General features: G+C 35.9%; 1 protein-coding gene across 5 annotated transcripts in view; it reads left to right on the top strand.

The window, feature by feature from the left end:
• The first annotated feature begins 12,453 nt into the window (after positions 1-12,453).
• LOC141450780 (uncharacterized) overlaps positions 12,454-20,691 on the top strand; it is a 64,460-nt gene continuing 56,222 nt past the window's right edge. The window contains exons 1-2 of one of the 5 annotated variants that reach the window (XM_074121586.1): positions 12,454-14,469; positions 14,611-14,797. In XM_074121586.1, coding sequence (XP_073977687.1) covers positions 13,048-14,469; positions 14,611-14,797 — 1,609 coding nt within the window. In that variant the 5' untranslated portion in view covers positions 12,454-13,047. The remainder of the gene's footprint in view (positions 14,470-14,610; positions 14,798-20,691) is intronic. The other 4 variants (XM_074121587.1, XM_074121583.1, XM_074121585.1 and 1 more) reach the window with 4 other exon arrangements.

Genomic DNA, 20,691 nt, shown 5'->3' with positions numbered 1-20,691 from the left:
ATTATAGCCAAAATATGGGAGCGATGTTTGGAGGCTACATAATACATTAGTGGAAGGTATTTTATAATGAATATATAATAGTGTGTGATGAGGTATGGACGCTAGTGTCTGCTCCCAGCTACATCTAAAGGAATACATTATGATCTTGTCCACTGAAACCATCTTCTGCTTCCTCTACTCAGTACATATGTACATACATAAATGACATATAGAAGCATATATTCCATTATATATATATATCTCCCTTTCCGTAAGTATTGATTTCCGTTCCATTCCCTGATTTATATTTCTTACATCAACAATCTGTTTGTTCAGAGTAGGCTTACAACTATTCTTGAGTACCAAAATTGGATGTGAACACAATTGCGTTCAGTTTCATCTGAGAGGGTTTGGTTTTGGTTTTGAGCACGACTTTGTAAGTGGGGAATAATTCTCGAGTTCCTTTAAATTCCAAATTTTACTCCAGATGTGGAGATTTCAGGTTTCAAATGGAATGGATTGGAGTAACCATAAAAAATTAACTGCGGAATCCTAAGTGGTGTAAAGTGTGTTGTAATGCGTACATGAAGTCGTGTGTAAATTAAATATGGTTCGCCTGTTGGTTCGCTAAAACGATCAGTTAACAACAATCACTGCAGGATTCAAATTATGTTTAAGAAATTTTCAGTGTTTCTCAGTATGTAAGTGTTGTTCATGTTGTTAAGAGTTGTTTATCCGCTGGGACGCTCTGAAGGGAAAGGTTTCTTTCTGCTGAAGTAATAACAAGAACTTGTGGTACCAAAATTTGTGAATTAATTGTTTTTCATCGCGGAACCGTATACTACAAAACTGAACTTAGTATATAATAGAATAGAAAAGAAATTTATTATTCTGGGACAATTGTCCCCTAAGAATAAATACAGGTACAGATAGAGGCCTTAATAGTTTGGCCTGTGATTAAACAGAAAATAAATAAATAAGTATTTACAAAAAGTGAAAATAAAAATAACAGCAGAAATTAAGGAAATAAATTAAAACAATTAGAATTTCGGAGGAAGCTGAATAGAAAGGAGATAACTGAATAGACGGGATTTAAAGAAAGAAAGGGTAGGAGCATGGCGGACAGATGAAGGCAAGGAGTTCCAGAGAGAGGTAGCACGTATTAGGAAGGATTTGTCAAAGGATGAGGTACGGTGAGAGGGAATATAGAGATCGGATGAGCGAGATCTGGTATTACGGGAATGTATCGAGAATTTAAACTTAAGGAGTTGAAAAATATAGGAAGGTCTTTGAGACTGGATGACTTTAAAAAGGAAAGAAGCCAAAAGATATTGGCGGCGATAGATAGGAAAAAGCCACTTCATCTCATATAAGCGTAACATAAGCAATAACAACTCGCTGTTATTGCATAAGATCGTAGCATCGTATAGGACAAGAACGGACAAATATGCATTCACTTCAACACAAAATTTTGGCTAAATATGTCAAATTTTCGGCTCCGAATCGATTGATTAACAACTGCTGATGAATCGAACTTCCCGAAAACAATACTTAATTAAAGAAGGCAAGCAAAGTTATTACAAATCATCTATATCTTCATTTTCTGTAGCGTTAGAGAAAGTTTAATAATTTCCTATTTTCGACATCGAATTTTTTAACCGGAAATCCGTGTTAACGGTAAAAAAAATTGTTATCTTGTTTACGTGTTTGAACAGGAAATATTTAAAAATCAAAAATGGCAATCAGCTGATAACTTGATTGATTTGATTTGATTCTCATATATAACTTTAAAAAGTGATATAATGTGATGGATGAAATAAATCAATTTGTTTTGAACTTAATATTTTAAAGTAAAAGTTGAATCCTGACAAAGAGAAGGACTTAAAAGTTTCGTCCCCACAAAATATTGACTTCGTTGAGAATTTGTAAACATATGTTGAGATTTTGATTTGTTAATTTCTTGTGGAGAACATGAAAAAAATACTGTGTGAAATGAGATGGGCAGACTGTCTAAGTAAAGTCCCTTTTTAAGCTTTGGCTCTTTTTTCTGTTCAATGATACATTATGAAGTGACAGAGTGAATGAGGGAATCTGTGCAGCGGAAAGCAACAAGGGAGATGTAGAGCATGCTTGCTTTATGAATGTATCTGGCGACGGTAGAAGAAGAAGAAGAAGAAGAGAGCCATGCAGCATCCAAAGAAGTAAAGTAGATTGGAGTTGGGATTAAGAGTAACTCTGATGATGATAGCATCTCGCAGAGGACGCAGGAGTTGCAAATAACTGGAATACCCGCGCCTTAATGGAGCGTCTTTTTTTCTTCCTTCCTCTTTTCTTTCCAAGCGTTCTCATTTCATTTCATTTCAGATTGTGCATGCACACCTACAATACAGACCCACAACCTACTACACACCACTCTTGTTCTGAGATCCCTAGCGGGCTTATTGCTGTTCACTCCATCATCTTGCTTCCTCCTTGTCTGTTGATGTCTTCAATCTCATGTTATTATTACTGGATGTTCTCTCTCTCTTGTCTTTGCGCTTCCCCCCCAAAGTCTCCCCCCGTCTAACTTCTCCTGGCTCCCTCTGACATATTACAGATGGTTGACTTTTATTTAAAACATTTATCACGACTCATTAATATTAAAATTTTTCTAGATTTTTTTTTTTAAGAAATAATAATTTGAGGCCCTCAATATTTAGACACTGTCTGTATGTTAACATTTTTTAAAATATCACTCCTACCCCAGCATCCTCTTACCGTAATTACATTTTCTTGAAACTGAGATTTTTTTATTCAAAAGATCTTCACTATGGCAAAATGATTCAGTTAATGAAAACGTTAGACGTTTCCTACGCATTTGTAATTTAATGCACGACAACATCTAAGATCGTTGGCGCTCGCTATCTATTTTTCATTGCACTACTCGGCTTCTGTACAGTATTCTCTCGCTTACAGTGAGCTGTAAGAAACTCCTAGAAAGAGTAAGTTTTAAAGGGTTGGCAGGTGGATTCGAATCTGGTAGCTCCGCGTGGGAAATCCGGCATGCTGATTACCGTGTTCATTTCTACGCTAAGTATTTAATTGTTACCAATATTAAAACCGTCCGGTAGGACAGTTGTATAAGGGTTGATCGTCAAAAAGTGCACGAAAAAGCGTAACGTTGAAAAACACCCAACTGTGACAATTTTTTTCTCTTTTTCTATAAAAGATAAAATTCCCAAATTTTCTTTAAATCATAGAGCAAATCCTCCTTTATAACTGTAATTTTGTTGCAACAACACAGATATAATAGATTTCGAGAAAAACTATTCCAAAACTGGGCAAAAACAGCATTTTCAAAAATTGGTCTTGTTCTTGTTCTTCTTGTTGTTGTTACCTTTTTTGTAAACAACGTAGCGCCTAAACGCGTGAACCGATTTTCATGAATGAGGTGTCATTCGATTCGGAATTTTATGTAGATGTACCTTTTGGGGGTCTTGACGCTGTACATTGAATGGGAGAGGAGTAAGCCCCGTGTATGTGAGTTACAAAGGTAATGCACTTCATTACATTACTGAAATGCACTTTAGAGGGAAGAATGCTCGCTCCCTGTAGCCCTTAAATGGGCTTTTCTTAGGATAATATCATCATCACCATCAATGAGTCTCTACATCTAAGCTCAACAAAACTTCTTCATTTTCTTTGGAGAGACCAGGAATATTTACTAAATCTAAAGAAAATTGTTAGAACCATTTTTTGATGAAATCATTAAAAAAAAAATAAAATCTATCTAGAAATTAGGCACTTTCTGTTTTCTGATTCTGTACAAAAGCTTATTACCAAATCTCATGCTAGCTGCTAACCCAAATTTTGAATTGGACCATTTGTGTGATTTTTAGTTTTTGAGAAAAATTTGGTACTTGTACTTGTAGGCTGCATCTGTGTATGTGATTACTTTTATTCTTAGCTGGTTTTTGGAGTAATACAGGATACATAAATACACATACACACACACACAGATCGAGAAAACCGCTTTTCCATGAATCACTACTTCATGACGTATTAAGTAACCAATTAATATAACTTGTACTTTACTGCTTTAAAATTCGGCGCCTTTTTTTCCTGAAGTAATTACTTAAATATAATAATAAAATGATTTCTTATAAATAATTAATAATTAAGTGGCTGAAATATGTCCTTAAGAGATAATGTGACAGCATGAGGAGAAACAAGGATTACCCCTAAATAGGGTAGGACGGATGGGCATGCAAATGTTGCGGCGTGGAGAACACTCTCTCGGCTAGTTGTTGAACTTGAATATGACGTAGCAGCTGAAGCAGCTGTGAGGCTGCGCTGATGTCAACTCTCATTAACTCATATCATTCCGCTACGGTTGATATGGCCCCAGTAGTAATCTCTCCATGTATTCACCGTTTATTGTAGCTTACTTAAACATTGGCCAGATCATTGATGTTCTTCTTAGCTTGTTTGTGTTTCCTGTTCTACAAGATGATTGGAAATTAATGCCCGGAAGTATTGATAAATGAATGTTCGATCATCCAGTTTCAGCTGGACCATTTTTTTTTTTTTTTGTAGTCTAATTAGGTTTCATTTGTAAGAAAAACGGCAGACAATTTTTAATAAACACGGCTTGACGACATTGTGACTTTTACTTGAAATATTTTACCGGAAGAAATAATACCAATGGTTCGAACTGAGTTTGTAGTGGTCCTACAAGAGCTGAGCAGTAACCGCTATACCACCTACACTGCCAATTTAACATTCTAGGCCAATCTAATTAGCCAATTTTGACCATTATTCCATGAAAGTCATGAGCGTGATCAGGATAGAGTTTTTAGTATTGCGAAATTTACTTCTTCTAGGTTTGAACTGAAATTTTCTTGGATATCTAATCTCTGTGGGGCGGAGAAAGAATTTACGTCATTTTTTTGAAACTTTTCTTCGATTCCAGGATATCCTTTTTTAAGTGATATGGAACAACGCTGGCTGAACCCAGCCAATTCTGTCATAACGTCACCAGTCCAGCTATTTGAAAACGGCCCTATTTTGTTCGCCCTTTGTCCCTAATAAGTCTCATAAAGGTAAATTTGGTTAATAATGAACTAATCTAAAACGTAACCCTTTAATCATTAGCTTTACCTCATCCCCTCCCATAGAGGCTGATACAATTCACTCAGATCGTTAAGGGGACGATTTGTAAATGCAATTTACCAGGTTAACTCCGTGTAAAGTGCACGTGTAGGCTTACTTGTAGAGCAGTGAGGGACATTAAGTTACAGACAGTTACAGCAACTGTCTCTACTCAAATTGTTACCCGGTATGCACCCGGAAACTGGTAACAAGGCACCCTCACTGCACATCATTGGCATCAAAAGAAATCATTAGCTATCAATCTGTAAAAAAATTCTTCCTTTTTCCGGTCTTAACAACATTGAATGATGTTAATTATTCCCATTACTTCCGGTAGTAAAATGACAAATCAAAAATTACTCATTAAAGCAATTTTTGATGAGTAAAGACTAACATTCCCTGTAATTTTCAAAATTTCTATCATTAACAATTACTCTTAATATATTACAATGTAATAAAACTCCGTCTGAAAAATAGGCGATTACTTTACTCGTAAGTAAAGTAAAGTAAATGATAATTAAATATTTTTAGGCGTACAGTTACTTATACAGGGGTGTACACGGAGGAGTGGGCGAAACTTCGGGAGTTGATTCAGCAGCTCAAATGCAACAAAAAAATGTTCTATTCACTTTGGCCCGATTCTCAATAGTGTCCAAGATAAATATCTTTGATAAATATCTATCTTAAATATCTAAAATGCATCTTTTAACTTTTCCGTCGATATTCGCGTTTTTCACCATAAACGTAACGTTTCTATCCTTTATTCTACAACAAATCTGCTTATTCCAAACGAAAGAGCATTAAATTTCCTATAAATTTGCTCAATACAGAGCCTCAAAACGTTTCTTATAAACAATGAAATTTTTACTTTAATGTCTAAAAAATTCGTTCTCGATGTTTTTTGTTAAAATTTTCAACAGCAGTTTTTCCAATGATTAATGAATCAAGGAGTCACCCAATTTCAGAATAAGTTGCGCATTTATTTATTGAGCTTCAAGACCATATGGATTTTCGTTCTCGATGATTTTTGTTAAAATTTTCAACAGCAGTTTTTCCAATGATTAATTAATCAAGGAGTCACCCAATTACAGAAAAAGTTGCGCATTTATTGAGCTTCAAGACCATATGGATTTTTTTAGGTTTTTAATAAAACCCTACCCCGAACAGAGGGGTGTAAATGCAGAAAACTGGGATTTTGCGTAACCGACTTTTCACTACTAATTTACTCAAATGTCCATTTTTGGAGAAGGAACAAAAAGAAAATAACCATTTTATTTTTGAATTATTATTAATTAACTTTGATAAAAAAAAACCTCCATTATGTCATTCAAATAAGTTGCACAAACAGTTGTAGTCAACTACTGCGTTTTATTGCTACTTTACTTTATACTTCCGTTTTATTAAATAACTATCGTTATAGTTAAAAAGTAACTATCATTATAGTTACTTTTCTTTTTGTTCCTTCTCCAACATTGGCATAAGAGTGTAAATAAATAATTTAATCTCAGTGATAAGCCGGTTACGAAACTTCCCAGTCTTCTTCATTTACGCCCCTCTGTTCGGGGTAGGGTTTTATTAAAAACCCAAAAAATCCATATGGTCTTGAAGCTCTATAATTGCGCAACTTTTTCTGTAATTGGGTGACTCCTTGATTCATTAATCATTGGAAAAACTGCTGTTGAAAATTTTAACAAAAATCATCGAGAACGAATTTTTTTAGACATTAAAGTAAAAATTTCATTGTTTATAAGAAACGTTTTGAGACTCTGTATTGAGCAAATTTATAGGAAATTTAATGCTCTTTCGTTTGAAATAAGCAGATTTGTTGTAGGATAAAGGATAGAAAAGTTACGGCAGTTTTTATGGCGGAAAACGCGAATATCGACGGAAAAGTTAAAAATGCAAATATCATGGACACTATTGAGAATCAGGTCATTGTGAATAGAATAAGTTTTGTTGCATTTGAGCTGCTGAATCACCTCCCGAAGTTTCGACCACTCCTCTGTGTACACCCTGTATAATAATTGTAATTGATTTTAAATTGTTACTACAATATTCAGGCAAACATAATTAAATTAATTTAAAAAGAAACGCAATTCCATTGAAGATTCTCATCAAGGCTCTCCTAAAATCCTGATATAGAAAGGATTGGAGATTTCTCCTGATTACAACCACACGACCTATTGATAGATTCTTTTTTTTAAACTACAAATGAAAAGGAATAAAAATAGAAATTTAAGATTACTGTATGAAATGGAAAGAAATAAAACTCCAATTTGGAAGGAATATTCCTTTAAAGTAAACATCAGAAATTCTTCTATCTGTATCCCACACTAACATTCACATATTGGCTGACTTGAAAGTATGATTATTTCTATCAGGAATTATTGTAAGATTTTTCTCTTAAAAAAAACCTTTCTATCAAAGAGGATGGTCATTCTTTATTTCTGAGTTTAAAATGAAAAAAAAAAAAAAATAGTTCAAAACGATATCAGGCTATTGGGCATGATTCCATATGTCAGAAGTAGATAGAGTCTATCTGATGGGCATAATCATAATAATGGAGATGAAAGGGTGATCTGAACTGTGCGTACGCATGTCTGGAGTATGCGTGTGCGTGTAAACTGATGGAGTAGTATGTGTGAGCAGTGTTCAAGTACTCCTCTCTGACGCTAAAAAAGGACTTTAACTCCATAAAAGGTCACCCATCGAAGGATGCATTCATTAAGAGCTGAAAATGGAAAAGAGGGAAGAGTAGAAGATCTCTATTGGATTACCCATCGAACACAGGGGTCCCTGCTGTTAACTCCTACCGGGATTAAATTAACAGCATTCCTCCTCCATTGATTGACTGGTATTGTGAGTTCGGGGCATCTCAACTCTTTAGATGTAAGTTTTAAGATAAAATAGAGAGGAGCTCTATAGACTTTACAAGTGTAAGCCAATCTTTTTTTTTTTTAAATTGAGCTGATGGACAAATTTTGAGATTTGAAAAAAATAAAAGTTGTTTTAAATTATCCCATGACTTCCTCTTGATAATTACTTGATAACTGACCCATTTCCTCGTGCCTTTTCAATCGATAATCAAAGAAAGATATAAAAATTAAAAATCTTAACGAGCTTGATCGAAAAAACCGCATAATAATGCTTGATCGACTTGCATTCCTGATCACAGGGTTTGCACTTTTTAAACTACACCATTTTATCGTTCTTACATAATACTTGACATCGTTAAACATCAAGAATATTATTTCTGGGTTTTCTTATAAACCACTTCGTTTGAAACGATTCTAATTCGTGAACGCCGTCATGTAGAAGATTATTTAATACCTAAAAGAGCCGACCTTGCGCGTTTTGTTGAGTGCGCGCATAAAATGAGCAGATGTAAGCAAATCTTGCACACAGTACTAAAATGATTAAATCCCTGCTGATTGCAGCAGCTCTCTATCGATTAGGAACTAAAAGGAAGGCTAAAAAACTTGAAAGTATGCATAAATGGTTGAATGCAATATCGATTTCAATAATTGATGTGGTTTAGTTAAAAGAGATTCGATGGTTCAAAAAAAAAAAAGGGGATCCCAGATGGCACTTGACAAGGGCGCAATATTCTTTCTACCCCCACTAAACCTTGTAAATAATTATACAAAATAAAAGTGGAGTTGAAATAAATTTAGTAAAATTGATTGTTTTAAATAATTTTTTAAAGACTCTTTCACTTCCAGACGTCTTAAAAGACAGTGGCCTCACGATCTCCTCTCTGTTGAAGAGAGTCAGTAGAATTTAGAATGTTTATTGGAGTGTTACCGTTGGCTAACTTCTCCACTCTGATATGTGTGAATGTTGCTTATTGTTATCATTGTTGCTTATAACACAAAATGCGTTGATTGTAACTAAATAAATGATTAAAAAAAAAAAAGACTCTGACGCCTGGAGCCTTTTTTTCAATACACTGAGAGTGTGCTCTCGTTTAGACGACGAGCTACAAGAGGCTCCCAGAAAGAGGAAATCTACAATATTATCTTTGAACAGAAATTGTTTTGATTTTTAAAATGAAATACTGAAGAGAACGGAAATAATATGAAATGTATCTATAAACAAGTCCTTGATTAAATTGTGTTTTCCGCCAAAAAAGTATCTGCTTTTGTCACTCACACGATTTCCTTTTACTGAATACTCATAGTTCAACTCTAGTTTTCAGCTGGAGTGATCACAGCTTTAGAGCTTCATTCAAGATTAGATTGCAAAAAAATGGTCCAGCTGAAACTGGATGATCGGACATTCATTTATCAATACTTCTGGGCATTAATTTCCAGTCATCTTGTTTGAACAGGAAACACAAACAAGCTAAGACTAATTAGAACGGAAGCGACTAGCAAACGTACTTTACTGTAAATTCCTTGTATTATCCATTAAATAAAAGGCAGGGCTTAAACCGGAAATCGAACCCAGTACAACTTACCGCTCGCTATAAGTGCTAGATTTTGTGGGCCTCGCCTGTAATCGCTCAGCTACCGTGGTGCCTACATTGATATTAAGTAAAACTATGGAAAGACTAAACTCAGACCTCCCCCTAGAACTGCTATAAGAAAGATTTTTCTAACCTTAAAAACTGCCTTAAGAAAATCTCCTCCAAAAGATCCTGTCAACAAAGTGGTCCTTTCTGGCTAATCTGCACGCCCAGAAGGCCAAAAAAAAAAAAAAAAAAGTGGTCCTTTCAGTTGGACATTCCCCTACTAGCTGTGACATCGAACAGCAGAACTGATCCTGATGAATTGGGCTGTATGAATTTGTAGCCATAATGAAAATGATTTAAGGGAGAGAAAACTGGAGGTTACACCATATTCAACTGCCAATGAGAACAGAGCTAGTGCTAAGAATATCATCCTGGTTACTGTAATCCTGTCACTTTGTTCGATTTCATTTCCTTCCGGATTCCTCCAAGAGCCCAATCACTAACATGTTTTGTCGAATTTCAAGATGTTAAAAGGGGCCACAGTTTTTTTTTTTATCTGACACCATCAAAGGCTCTTTTAAGGGCTACAAATGAGCCTGCAATTACCCCTCTTTTCTTCTTGGTGCAGAAGATAAATACTTAATTCCTGCATCCTTTACCGCTCTCTGAAACCTGCGTGTATCTGTGTGATAATTGATTGATTATTCAGTGCTGTTGAGTTTTTTTTTGCCGAATCTACTTGAGGGTGTGAAGATTTTAATAATGGTATTTAAAATGGCGTATTCTTTTAATTAAGGGATAACCTTTTGGATTTTTTTTTGTTTTTTATAGGTAGTTATCCTTTTTAATTAAACCTTTTTGAAAGTACAGGTCGTCTGTCGATATTTTATCACTATTTTTAGTTAATTATAATATTTATTAACCTTAAATTGGAGTTCAATTTGCCAACTTTATTTATAAGGTCTAATATTAGACCGTATTTAAATTACGGTCTTTTTCTAACTATTTTTACATGATGTTCCTTCGGCGCTACAGGCAGGGCCTCCTCAATCAAGGCTATCTCCACTAAGCTCTATCCAAGAGCCTGCAGTCTCCACCTTCGCACTCCCATTTTCCTTAAATCCCCTGTGACGACATCAAGCCATCTCATTCTTGACCTACCTCTTATTCTGGACGCCTACGGGCCTTCTATATGAAAAGCGTTTAGGAATTCGGTTATCCACCACCATCTTCCTCTCTACATGGATATGTCCACGTTATGTGGTAGAAAGGAAACAAATACAGGTATTTAGATGCAGCATTTCGCTACGAAGACATTATATTCTCCACCAACATCTATGTGCTTAAGTCTATAGCAGGGCTAGCAATGAAATATGAATGTATTTAAAAGTTATAGCCGATTAGAATGAATGGAAGAAAATGATTAGAGAAGGATTACGGTGATTTTAATTACGGTTAAGCTATAAGGAGGCAGGAATATAGAGTACTGATCCATCCATTAGTTTGTATGTAAATAGTTGTATATAGTAGAGGGATGAATGTGTGAAGCGAATGTATTTATAAGTAAGAATGGAGAGTGAGTGATATTCTAGTGATAAGCACCTAGACGATGATGCTGGCTGTATGGCGGAAGCCAATGCCAAAAAAAAAGTTTTCGGAATAAATAAAAAGTATCAAATCGAAAATCTCAAACATGGAACTTTTACAATTTTTTAGTATGACGAACTTAGCCTCTTCCGGACGATTTGTCCAATTTAAACAGTTGAATCCTTCTTCCTTTTTGCCTAATTCTAAAAAATATAAATAATGAATCTAATTAGACTAATGTGGTTATTTTGGAAAATGATTAACCAATCAAATTCGCCATGTCCAACCGAAGGAAGAGGAAGTGTAAAAAAAAAGTTTGTTTTTAATTTAGTTAATGCACAATTGAAAGATTAGTTTTCCCGCCAGTTTATTTTTTTTTTTTTTTTGGGAGGGTTGGTCCGTATGTTGTTGGTCCTGCGCACTTGACTATTCGCCATTGGCTAAACGAGGAGGGAATATCTCTCCCCCTTTGATTTTCGACATCCTACCTCTCTGCACATCTCCCGCAACCCAGGAGTCCCCATTAGTGGAAACTCTACTCTTTAACAACCTGCCTCATCGTTTTTTTAAATTATGGTGACATTTATTATAAATTTTTTATTTTATTTTTAGATCAGTTATTTCGTACGTCTTGAATCAATAATAAATTCATATTATATATTAATTCGTTAATAGTATTTGGCGGGACTAAGGATTTGTAAACAGCTTATTCTTATGTGAGCTTTTTGCTTTCTTTCTTTTAGATTTTTGCATTTGTTTTTCATTTTTTTGTAAAACTTTTTTCTATTTTTGGCTCTCAATGTTTACTTTTTTTTTTTTTTTTTGGAGCCTTTTATAAATTGATTTTATGTAGCTTACAAAAATCTATTTAAGAAATATTTGACATGACCCCAACCTTACATAGTATATCATTAATAAATGAAATACTCTCAAAAAGAAGAAGACAAAAAATGTAAACTCTTTCTCATTATATTGTAATATAAAAGAGAATATATAAGGCAAAAAGGGCATAAAAAGAGATGGTAAAATTCAGAGGGAGTCAGAAAATGGAAATAAAAGGGATGAGGTAAAGTACAGCTTTGGTGGGAGGTAAAGTTATTCGGGCTTTAATTGTTTTCCCTTTGACACAAAGGACATGATTGTATGATATAAGTTTGTTACGTCACTTGGTGCGCGCAAAGTGGGTGGGTTGGGGGTGGGTTTTATAGAGGGGTTTTTGGGGGGCTACAGAGAGTGAGGGGAAGCGTATACTGGTGCTCTCGGCTTGCTGCTGCCGCCGCTCTCTCCGCCGCTACAAGGGGTGGATATCCGCTTAACTTCGGCGGCATGTTCCCCTCTTTGTAGATCAAAGCTACAGTTTGCTATCTCTCTCTCATATCTGTTCAAGCTTTGAAGTCCCTTTGACGGCGCTACATCAAAGGGACACCCGCACTAACACACACAGCATTATAAACGTTCACCGTCTCACTCTCGCATACACAACTCCCTCTAGCTGTCTCTCTTGCCCACCAAACTTTGAACTGGCTCTGCGACTAGTTTATATTTCAACTCAGTTGCCGGAGTGTCTTTACAGAGAGCACATCGCCGGTTCGCCAGTAACTCTCTGCTCTGCCAAGTAATATTGTCCTCCCAAGTATGAATTTTTATATACAGAAATCGCTAGAAATAACAACAAAATTGGTGACATGTGCGCGGATTGTGTTATGTACCATTTAAACTGTTCATTATTCCAGAACTATGTGCTGTGCTTAAACTAGAAACTAGTCATCTTTATCAAAATTGTGTTTAGTTACGTTGGCTGAATGTGAACAAAGTTGACAAAATGAACCCAGTTTTCACTAAACTATATGCCAAATTCAAACTGTTAAAGTTATGATCTCATAAAAGAAACACCAACAATGGCATCCCTTATCTCGAACAAAATGGCCCCCAAAGAAGAAGTTGATGAACAGATTACCAAAGATAAATCTAGCCAGTGTACAGTTTTAAGGAAGAACAACTGTAGATATAGGAAGAAAGGGAAATTCACCAGAAATTCTAGTCGTTTATTGGATAAACTTAGAAAACGGTTGCCAAAACGAAGACAGGATGATTGCAGAAAAGTATTTCCACAAGCGGACATGGAAAGAGCTTTGAGTAGATGGTTCTCCAGGCGATCAAATGGAAATGATGAACATATCATGGTGCCGACAGTGAACGAAGTAATAAGAAAGGCAGTTATACTATCAAAACGATACGGAGCGGATGAGACTGACCTAAAACTTTATAACGAAAGATGGGCACAGAGCTGGTTAAAGAGGTTTACCGGTGCTGAGGCTCACATAACGAATAAGATCCCAGTAGAAGAAAAACTGCCTACATTAGAGTTCTTATTGGACGGTTACAACGATGACCAAATTTATACTGGTTTAGGTTTTGAGTTCGACTGGACCAGCTTGCCGGATAGAAGTTTAACACGACGTACACCAGAAGAAAGAGTTTGGCTGTTGATGGCTGGTAATAAGTCCGGTAGACATAGGACCAGAATGTTGATAACTGGGAAAGAATGGCGACCAGAATCACTGAAACATGTGAACATGCTGAGTCAGCCGGTTGTTTACGCCGGGGGTGGTGTGGGTCGACTTACACCCGACTTGTTCTCCTGGTGGTTTCACAGGGAGTTTGCACCGGCCGCTTTAGTGCTCAATGAAACCGGCGCTGTACTGGTTATGGAAAGAGCTGATTACCTTCCATCACCCGCGGAATGTGTGGCAGCGGATGGCAAAGTAAAACTAGTCATTTACAGTAGTGATAACAGTGCAACACTGAAACTTGATCAAAGTGTGCTGAAATGTGAACTGAAGAGTCGTTATGCTATGCTTCTGTTGCACAATCTCTCCATTGAACAACCCAGATGGCTTTCGGTTACACATTTCCTTCGTGAATTCAGCCTAAAAGAAGCGTTTCCACTGTTGCACAGAGCATGGTTGAACGTTCGGCCAGAGAGTTTCACTAGATGTTGGTCAACCAGTATAACATCTTTACAAGCTGAAGAAGATAGATTCATGCTGTTGGAATTGCAATGGTTGTCACACGATATCGGTTTTGAAGTTACTGACGAAGATGTCAGAGTTTGGGCTAGTTGTGATTTTGATGTGGCACCAGAAGTGAAAAGTGAACCACGCGAAGAGAACCGCGATTTGGGCGCCAATGATGCTGTAGTGCCAACGGCTGCTGAAGCTGCTTCTCATCTTGCCAAAGCATTGCTGTGGATGGAATCCGAGCCAATTGAACCAAGCTATCTGCTAGTGTTGCGAGACATCATCACTATTGCTAAACAGGCATGTATATTGTGATGATGTTGATAAGGAAAAAAATGATGCTCCAATTTGTTAACTTCCCTTTTATTCCATCTTGAAAAAGTAAATTTTAACCCTTTTCTTCAAGTGATTTACGTAAAAATATTTTGTTCTTTGTTCCAGGCCAGCAAAATGGGACATCCCGGCAGTGGACTACCATTCTTCTGCCATAATGGTGACACGCACACACTTAGTCAGCCCCCGCCGGCACACATGGGCATCCCTCCGTACCAGTTGGATCCTAAGGGCGGTGAGTACTGGCGAGCCGCGCCACAATGGAAGAGACTGGCACCCCTCCTCGCTGCCTCAGGTGAACCATTAAGAAAAGAACCACCACGGACACACATGACTGTCTCTTTCTATCTCTCTCTTTCTTCCTCTTTCTCACTTTATTTCCCCTTAATCTCAATTTCGATTTTTCAAAACTAATTAACTAAATTTTAAGATATTCTAGTGCCATAGAAGATATTATTTTTTTCCATTTGTTACAACTCTATTTGGTATTTTGGCTAGTCTTTTTTTGTTTTCCGTTTCCTTCTTTGACGATTCTATAGTTGGCCCAGGGTGGGGTGTAAGATGGCGGCCATTCCAGCGGACTTGTACAGCGCAACTCTGCTAAACTCTGCTCCACCCACACACCCTATTTGATCGATATTACTTACTATATTTCATACATTATTTATCTTTACCCACCCTTTCTATCCCACAGAGCTTACATAAATATTATTTATGCATCCAACAATATCACCCATTTTTATTTTAGCAAATATTTAAAAAATTATTCCCATTTTATATCAGGAAATTTCAGACGTAAAAGATAACCTTCTAAAAATATAACAGCCATTTTTTTTATGAGCTTATATCTTGAAAAGTTTCATTCTTTTTCTCTGCTTTAACTCCATAAAAATCTTGGAAATAATCCAAATTGGAATGCAATCTTTAAAAATCTATAAATATTATTAGATGATAATCCTGTTTTATTTTAGGGTTTACATCTTACACGATAAATTACATTCAATATCCGGCTTTACCATTAGACAAATCGAATTTTCTATATTATCTTTTCAGAAGTAAAAGCTTCAAAGATCGAAAAAATTGCCTCAGGTTTTTGTTGCTTAAATACGGTCGCATTTAAAACTTAAGGCCCATTTCTGCAAAGTTCAAAATATTCTTAAAATATTTTTTGAGGAAAAGTACCAAAGTATTAAAGTACTTAAGTGTATTCACCGGTAATAGCTCCAAAAACAAAGCAAAAAAAGTTAATAGTGCGCAAACATTATTAGAGTCAATTAGACCTGTAAAGCTAGTATGCATTGTGGGGTGCTGGGTTCGATTCCCGGTCTTAGGCCTTGGATTTTATTTAATGTTTAAAATGAGAACTTGGTAATAAAGTATGTTTGCTATTCCCCTCCGTCCACGACACCTAATTGGTAGTTATACGTTAAGCCCCGCCTGAAAAAATAGGCAATTACTTTACTTACTTTACTTTTTCTTTATTAGAGTCAATTTGTCTATTAAAAAGTAGATTGTGCTTAGAAAAAGTAATGTGAGATTTTATAGCGCATTGTTCATTCATCTTCTTCTTAGTCGCCATTAACAGGACTCAGATCTCATCAACAAGTTTCCTGTCCATTCCTGTCGTATTTTTCGTCATCTCACGAGTGCATGTCTCTGTCGGAACCTTTTCCCCGCACTAAGTTGCCTTCACAACTTTGGTTGTCTTATTTCCTGGCGAAGCTCATTCATTTCCCTTGTACAAACTGTTCAATAGTACAATAAGTAATTAGTGTGTTCAAAACTAAGAAACACAAGGCATCTGATGAAGTACACACTCCCCTTGTAGTGTGCCTTTCAAATCAAAAGCAAGATAAATCATGCTAAATGGTCTCTAGGTCGCTAGCGCTTCAGGCGATGCCGGGGTTTGCAAGGAGGGTAGTAGCTCATGATTAGGATGTCAAGGTATGGCATGATTTGTTGGTAGGAAATTTTCTATATTGAGAGGTAATCGGCTCAAAAACTTGAGGAACATTAAGGTCATTCTTGGGGGCAAAATGGGATACATAATAGGGAGCGTTTGTGATTCGGCAGAGGATTTTTAGATTGGGATGCGACGGAAATTGGAAGACTTAGTTGAACCCTAAACTTCTAGTTCCATAAGTTCCGATAGGTTGAATTTTATTGTCAGGTAAATCAGACTTTTGTTTTGTAGTGTTAGTGTGGAGTGTTTTTCCTAGTAAACGTTACTGTAGTTTTTGTAGCGTCGTGTCATGACTTGTCTTTCAATTCTTGTGTGGGGATTCCATGTGAATCGATGGTCTAAGTATAATCCAAGGTATCGTACTTTGTTCGCGTTGTAGATGGTGGCGACTACTTCTTTCCAAAAGAACTGGAGATAAGGTTGCTATTAGTTTTATTCACTTTAATTTCCCGCTTACAAAACCATTCTTCAAGATCAGTTAGATGATTTTTTTTAAAAAGACTTCTAGCAACAATCAAATCGATACTTTGTGAGAGGATTGCTGTATCATCAGCCTATGAATGTTTGGAACTCTTGACTAATCTGAATGATCTGAAAATGAGTATTAGGAGAATGTTTTTGAGCTTTTATCTGCTCAAGCTCAAATTAGTTGGCGATAGCGTCGACAACTCGTAGTACTATTGAACAGTCTGAAAGTGCCGGAAGCTGAACTGGTGATCTGGTACAGCTTGATGGTTGTGATGTCTAGGAAAACCCTTTTCAGGTTAAATAACTAGAGAGTACCCAAGCCTCAGACCCCTTTTCAAAACACTTTTTAAACAGTCCACCTCATAGGCTTTAACTTTATCTTTAACTGGTCATTTTAATGACTAGTAATTATTTAAATATTGAAAAAGGATTGTTTTGGGGAACACTCCTCAGGTAATATATTCTATGTTCAAACTACAAATTATAGTGCTTTATGAAAGTGTACGTATCCGTAATAAGACTGATAGATTCTGCCAATATCGGTCTTGTCCAACCTCGAGCAAGTGCAGACATGCACGGTTTTTCATGTTCTCACTTGTTTTGACATGTGCGATTAAGACAAAGTTTTGTACTACATGTATTTTCATGTATATTGTCAATGAAATTATTCTATTTTTTTTGGTTCGTTTTTTTGGCTTCTTCTTTTTTAAATAAATAATTTAACTTATTAAATTAGGTGAAATAACAAAATAAATAGCAGAAGTCAAGTTAAAAGGGGGGGGTGCTTTCATTCACAGCTGGTTTTTTGTTTAAAAACAGCGCCTTAAAGGCTTCAATAGACTATAGACGGCAATATTGGTGAGTAAAGCGGGCTGAGTCTATGTTTTGCGCCGTATTCACTAGAGAGAGTGCTCCTGTAGTTTGCATTTAAAACATTGAATTGCTTTTTATTCTTATTCAATTTTTTAAAAAAAATTATTACAAGTTTCTCTTTAGGGCTTTCTCTTTTTCTCTTTTTTAAATAAAAGAGATGCGTATAAAAGTTGAATACGTGTCGGTTAATTACTTGGCTAATTAATTAAGGCAAGGGACATAAGAAATATGAAATATTAATTGAAAGAATTTTTTTTCAACTTTCATTTTGTGTCCCTATTTGTTTCTCCACTGATCCTTGATGATTTTTGTTCTCCCAGCTGCTTTATTACCGCCATCTTCAAGTACCCCTCTTTTTTACTTTATTCGCCATCCTAAGTATTAATTCCAACTTTTATATCTTCAACTGGGGCTTGTAAGTCACTTCAATTACCTTCTTCTTCAGAGCTTTCTGGTAAAAAAATAAAGGAGAAAATATAACCCAGCTAGGAGGAGTTCTTTTCAAACTACCCTACTTTAGAAAAATGAGCACGAAAAAAGGGTTCTCTCTCTCTCTCGGCCGATCTCTCCCACGACCTCGCCCACTTGGGTTTGGTAGTTCATTAGTTTATACTAGTATGAATGGCGAATTAAGAAACGTACTTTTTTTTTTAAGGGTGGTGAATAACAAATTGGATTGCAGACGCACGCTGTGTACTTCCCTTAGTCGTCACCCAGGACTGTAAAGTGGCCCTCCCTTAGTACTTCTCTATGATGAACGTAAACCACTAATTTCAAAGAACTTTTTTATTCGCCCATTCCCTTCGGTAGGTCTTTATCACTTATTCCCCTACTACGTATTTGTAATAGTTTACTTTATATTTACAATTTGAACATTGAAAATAAACCACACGTTGTGGGGCTGTAACAAATAGTTCATAAAAGTTTACTTAACTACTTAAATAACATTCTAATTATGCCTACTTAAGTTGTAGATTTTTATAGCTGCTCATTATTTTTGGTGACTGATTCATAGTTTCAATAGGATGAAAAAATAATTGCCATTTCAGTCGTGATACATTTATTCTGCCGAGCTTTCGTCCTAGGGACTAGGTCATCTTCAGGGCTAGTTTACAATATACTGTTTTACAACATTAAAGGGTTGGTGTGTCTCCTGTCTTGTCTGCTCATGTACACTCTCAGTCCATGAACAGACAAGACAGAAGACACACCAACCCTGTAAAGTAAAAATATTACTTAGTAAACTAGCCCTGAAGATGGAGCTAGTCCCTAGGTCGAAAGCTCGGCAGATTAAATGTATCACGACTGAAAACTGGCATTTATTTTTTCATCCTATTGTTATAGATTTAAGAAACTATAAATCTATAAATCTTTAGAACCGAGCAAAGCAGAAATTAATAGGGCAGGTTCATTTTTCTTAATCAAACTCGTTTATTTAAACATGTTGCTGGAAAAATTTATTTGGATGCGGCCGGAAAATCTAAACAATTATTAGGATCAAAAGAAAAGTGAGCGCTTTTGAAAATCTGATACGATAACTATGTTTAAAAATCATTAAAACTGTCCCGTAGGATAGTTTGATAAGGGGGTTGATCGTCAAAAAGTGCACGAAAAAGGTGGAAAAACACCCAACTTTGACAATTTGTTTTTCTCTTTTTCTATAAAAGATAAAATTCCCAAATTTTCTTTAAAATGTAGGGTAAATCCTTGTTTTCAATTGCAACAGCCCAGATCATACAGATTTTTTGGGAAAGATTAAATTAATGTTGTGAAACAGAGAAAAGAATTTTCCTTTTTAAAGTTGTTGAATCTTGGAAACATAACGAGATTTTCTGTAATAGAAAGAACAAGAACATTAAACTAATAATATAATAATAATAATAATAATAATAATAATAATAATAATAATAATAATAATATATAAGGGAAGGGATTAGCTATGAGGTTAGCATACTGGACTCCCACGCGGAGGTCCCGGGTTCGGATCCAGCAGCTGACCCTTAGATTTACTCTTCCTAGGAGCTTCTTACAGCTCACTGTCCGGTGATGGACAGTGTTGTCTGTAACGAGAGAACACTGTCCGGAGGCCGGCAGTGCACTGGTACTTGGGAAAGTAAAATTAAATTATTTAATTCTATTGTTTCCTCCTCTGCAATGTAACATATGCTTCAGAGGTTTGGTCTGTGAGGTGTACAACCGAGCAGATCTGCCGGATACAAATTAGACTAGCTATCTATGTTCAGCAGTACACTTCCAGTGAGGTCTGTGAGGTATTTTCCGGATATAAGTAAAATTTTGATTAAGTACTTAAAATAACTATATCTGCTGCCTTTTAATACTCCTGACCTGGTTGAAACTGGTGTCACTCCAATGGTTATTAACATATTTAACAGAAAGAACATTAAACTATTTAATCTATGTTGTTGCAAAAAAAAAATACAGTTATAAAGGAGGATTTGCTCTATGATTTAAAGAAAATTTGGAAATTTTATCTTATATAGAAAAAGAGAAAAACATTGTCAAAGTTGGGTGTTTTTCAACGTTACGCTTTTTCGTGCATTTTTTGACGATCAACCCTTATACAACTGTCCTACCGGACAGTTTTAATTATCTTTGGTGACGTATACATTATTTCCCCTTTTTTTACAAATACGTTAACTGTAACATAATTTGATATTAATTAACTTTTTGTATCATTGTAAACCTTTTTTTTATCGGGTTATTGAACATTCTGTAAAAAGTAATATGGTATTAGAAATATTCATTGTGCCAGATAAATGCAAGGTAATAACGTGTACGTATAACAGACCCTTGCCCTTCTCCTTTTTAATATCGGCCATCTGTACACGCTAGACTGGACCCTGCACACAAAAGGATGATGGGCC

Source organism: Rhodnius prolixus, unplaced genomic scaffold, assembly GCF_049639745.1.
Source record: "Rhodnius prolixus isolate KJV_2025 unplaced genomic scaffold, Rpr scaffold_8, whole genome shotgun sequence".
NCBI classification, from domain to species: Eukaryota; Metazoa; Arthropoda; class Insecta; order Hemiptera; family Reduviidae; genus Rhodnius; species Rhodnius prolixus.
Note: the sequence above shows the minus strand (reverse complement) of the source record. Positions and strands in the feature narration are given on the sequence as shown.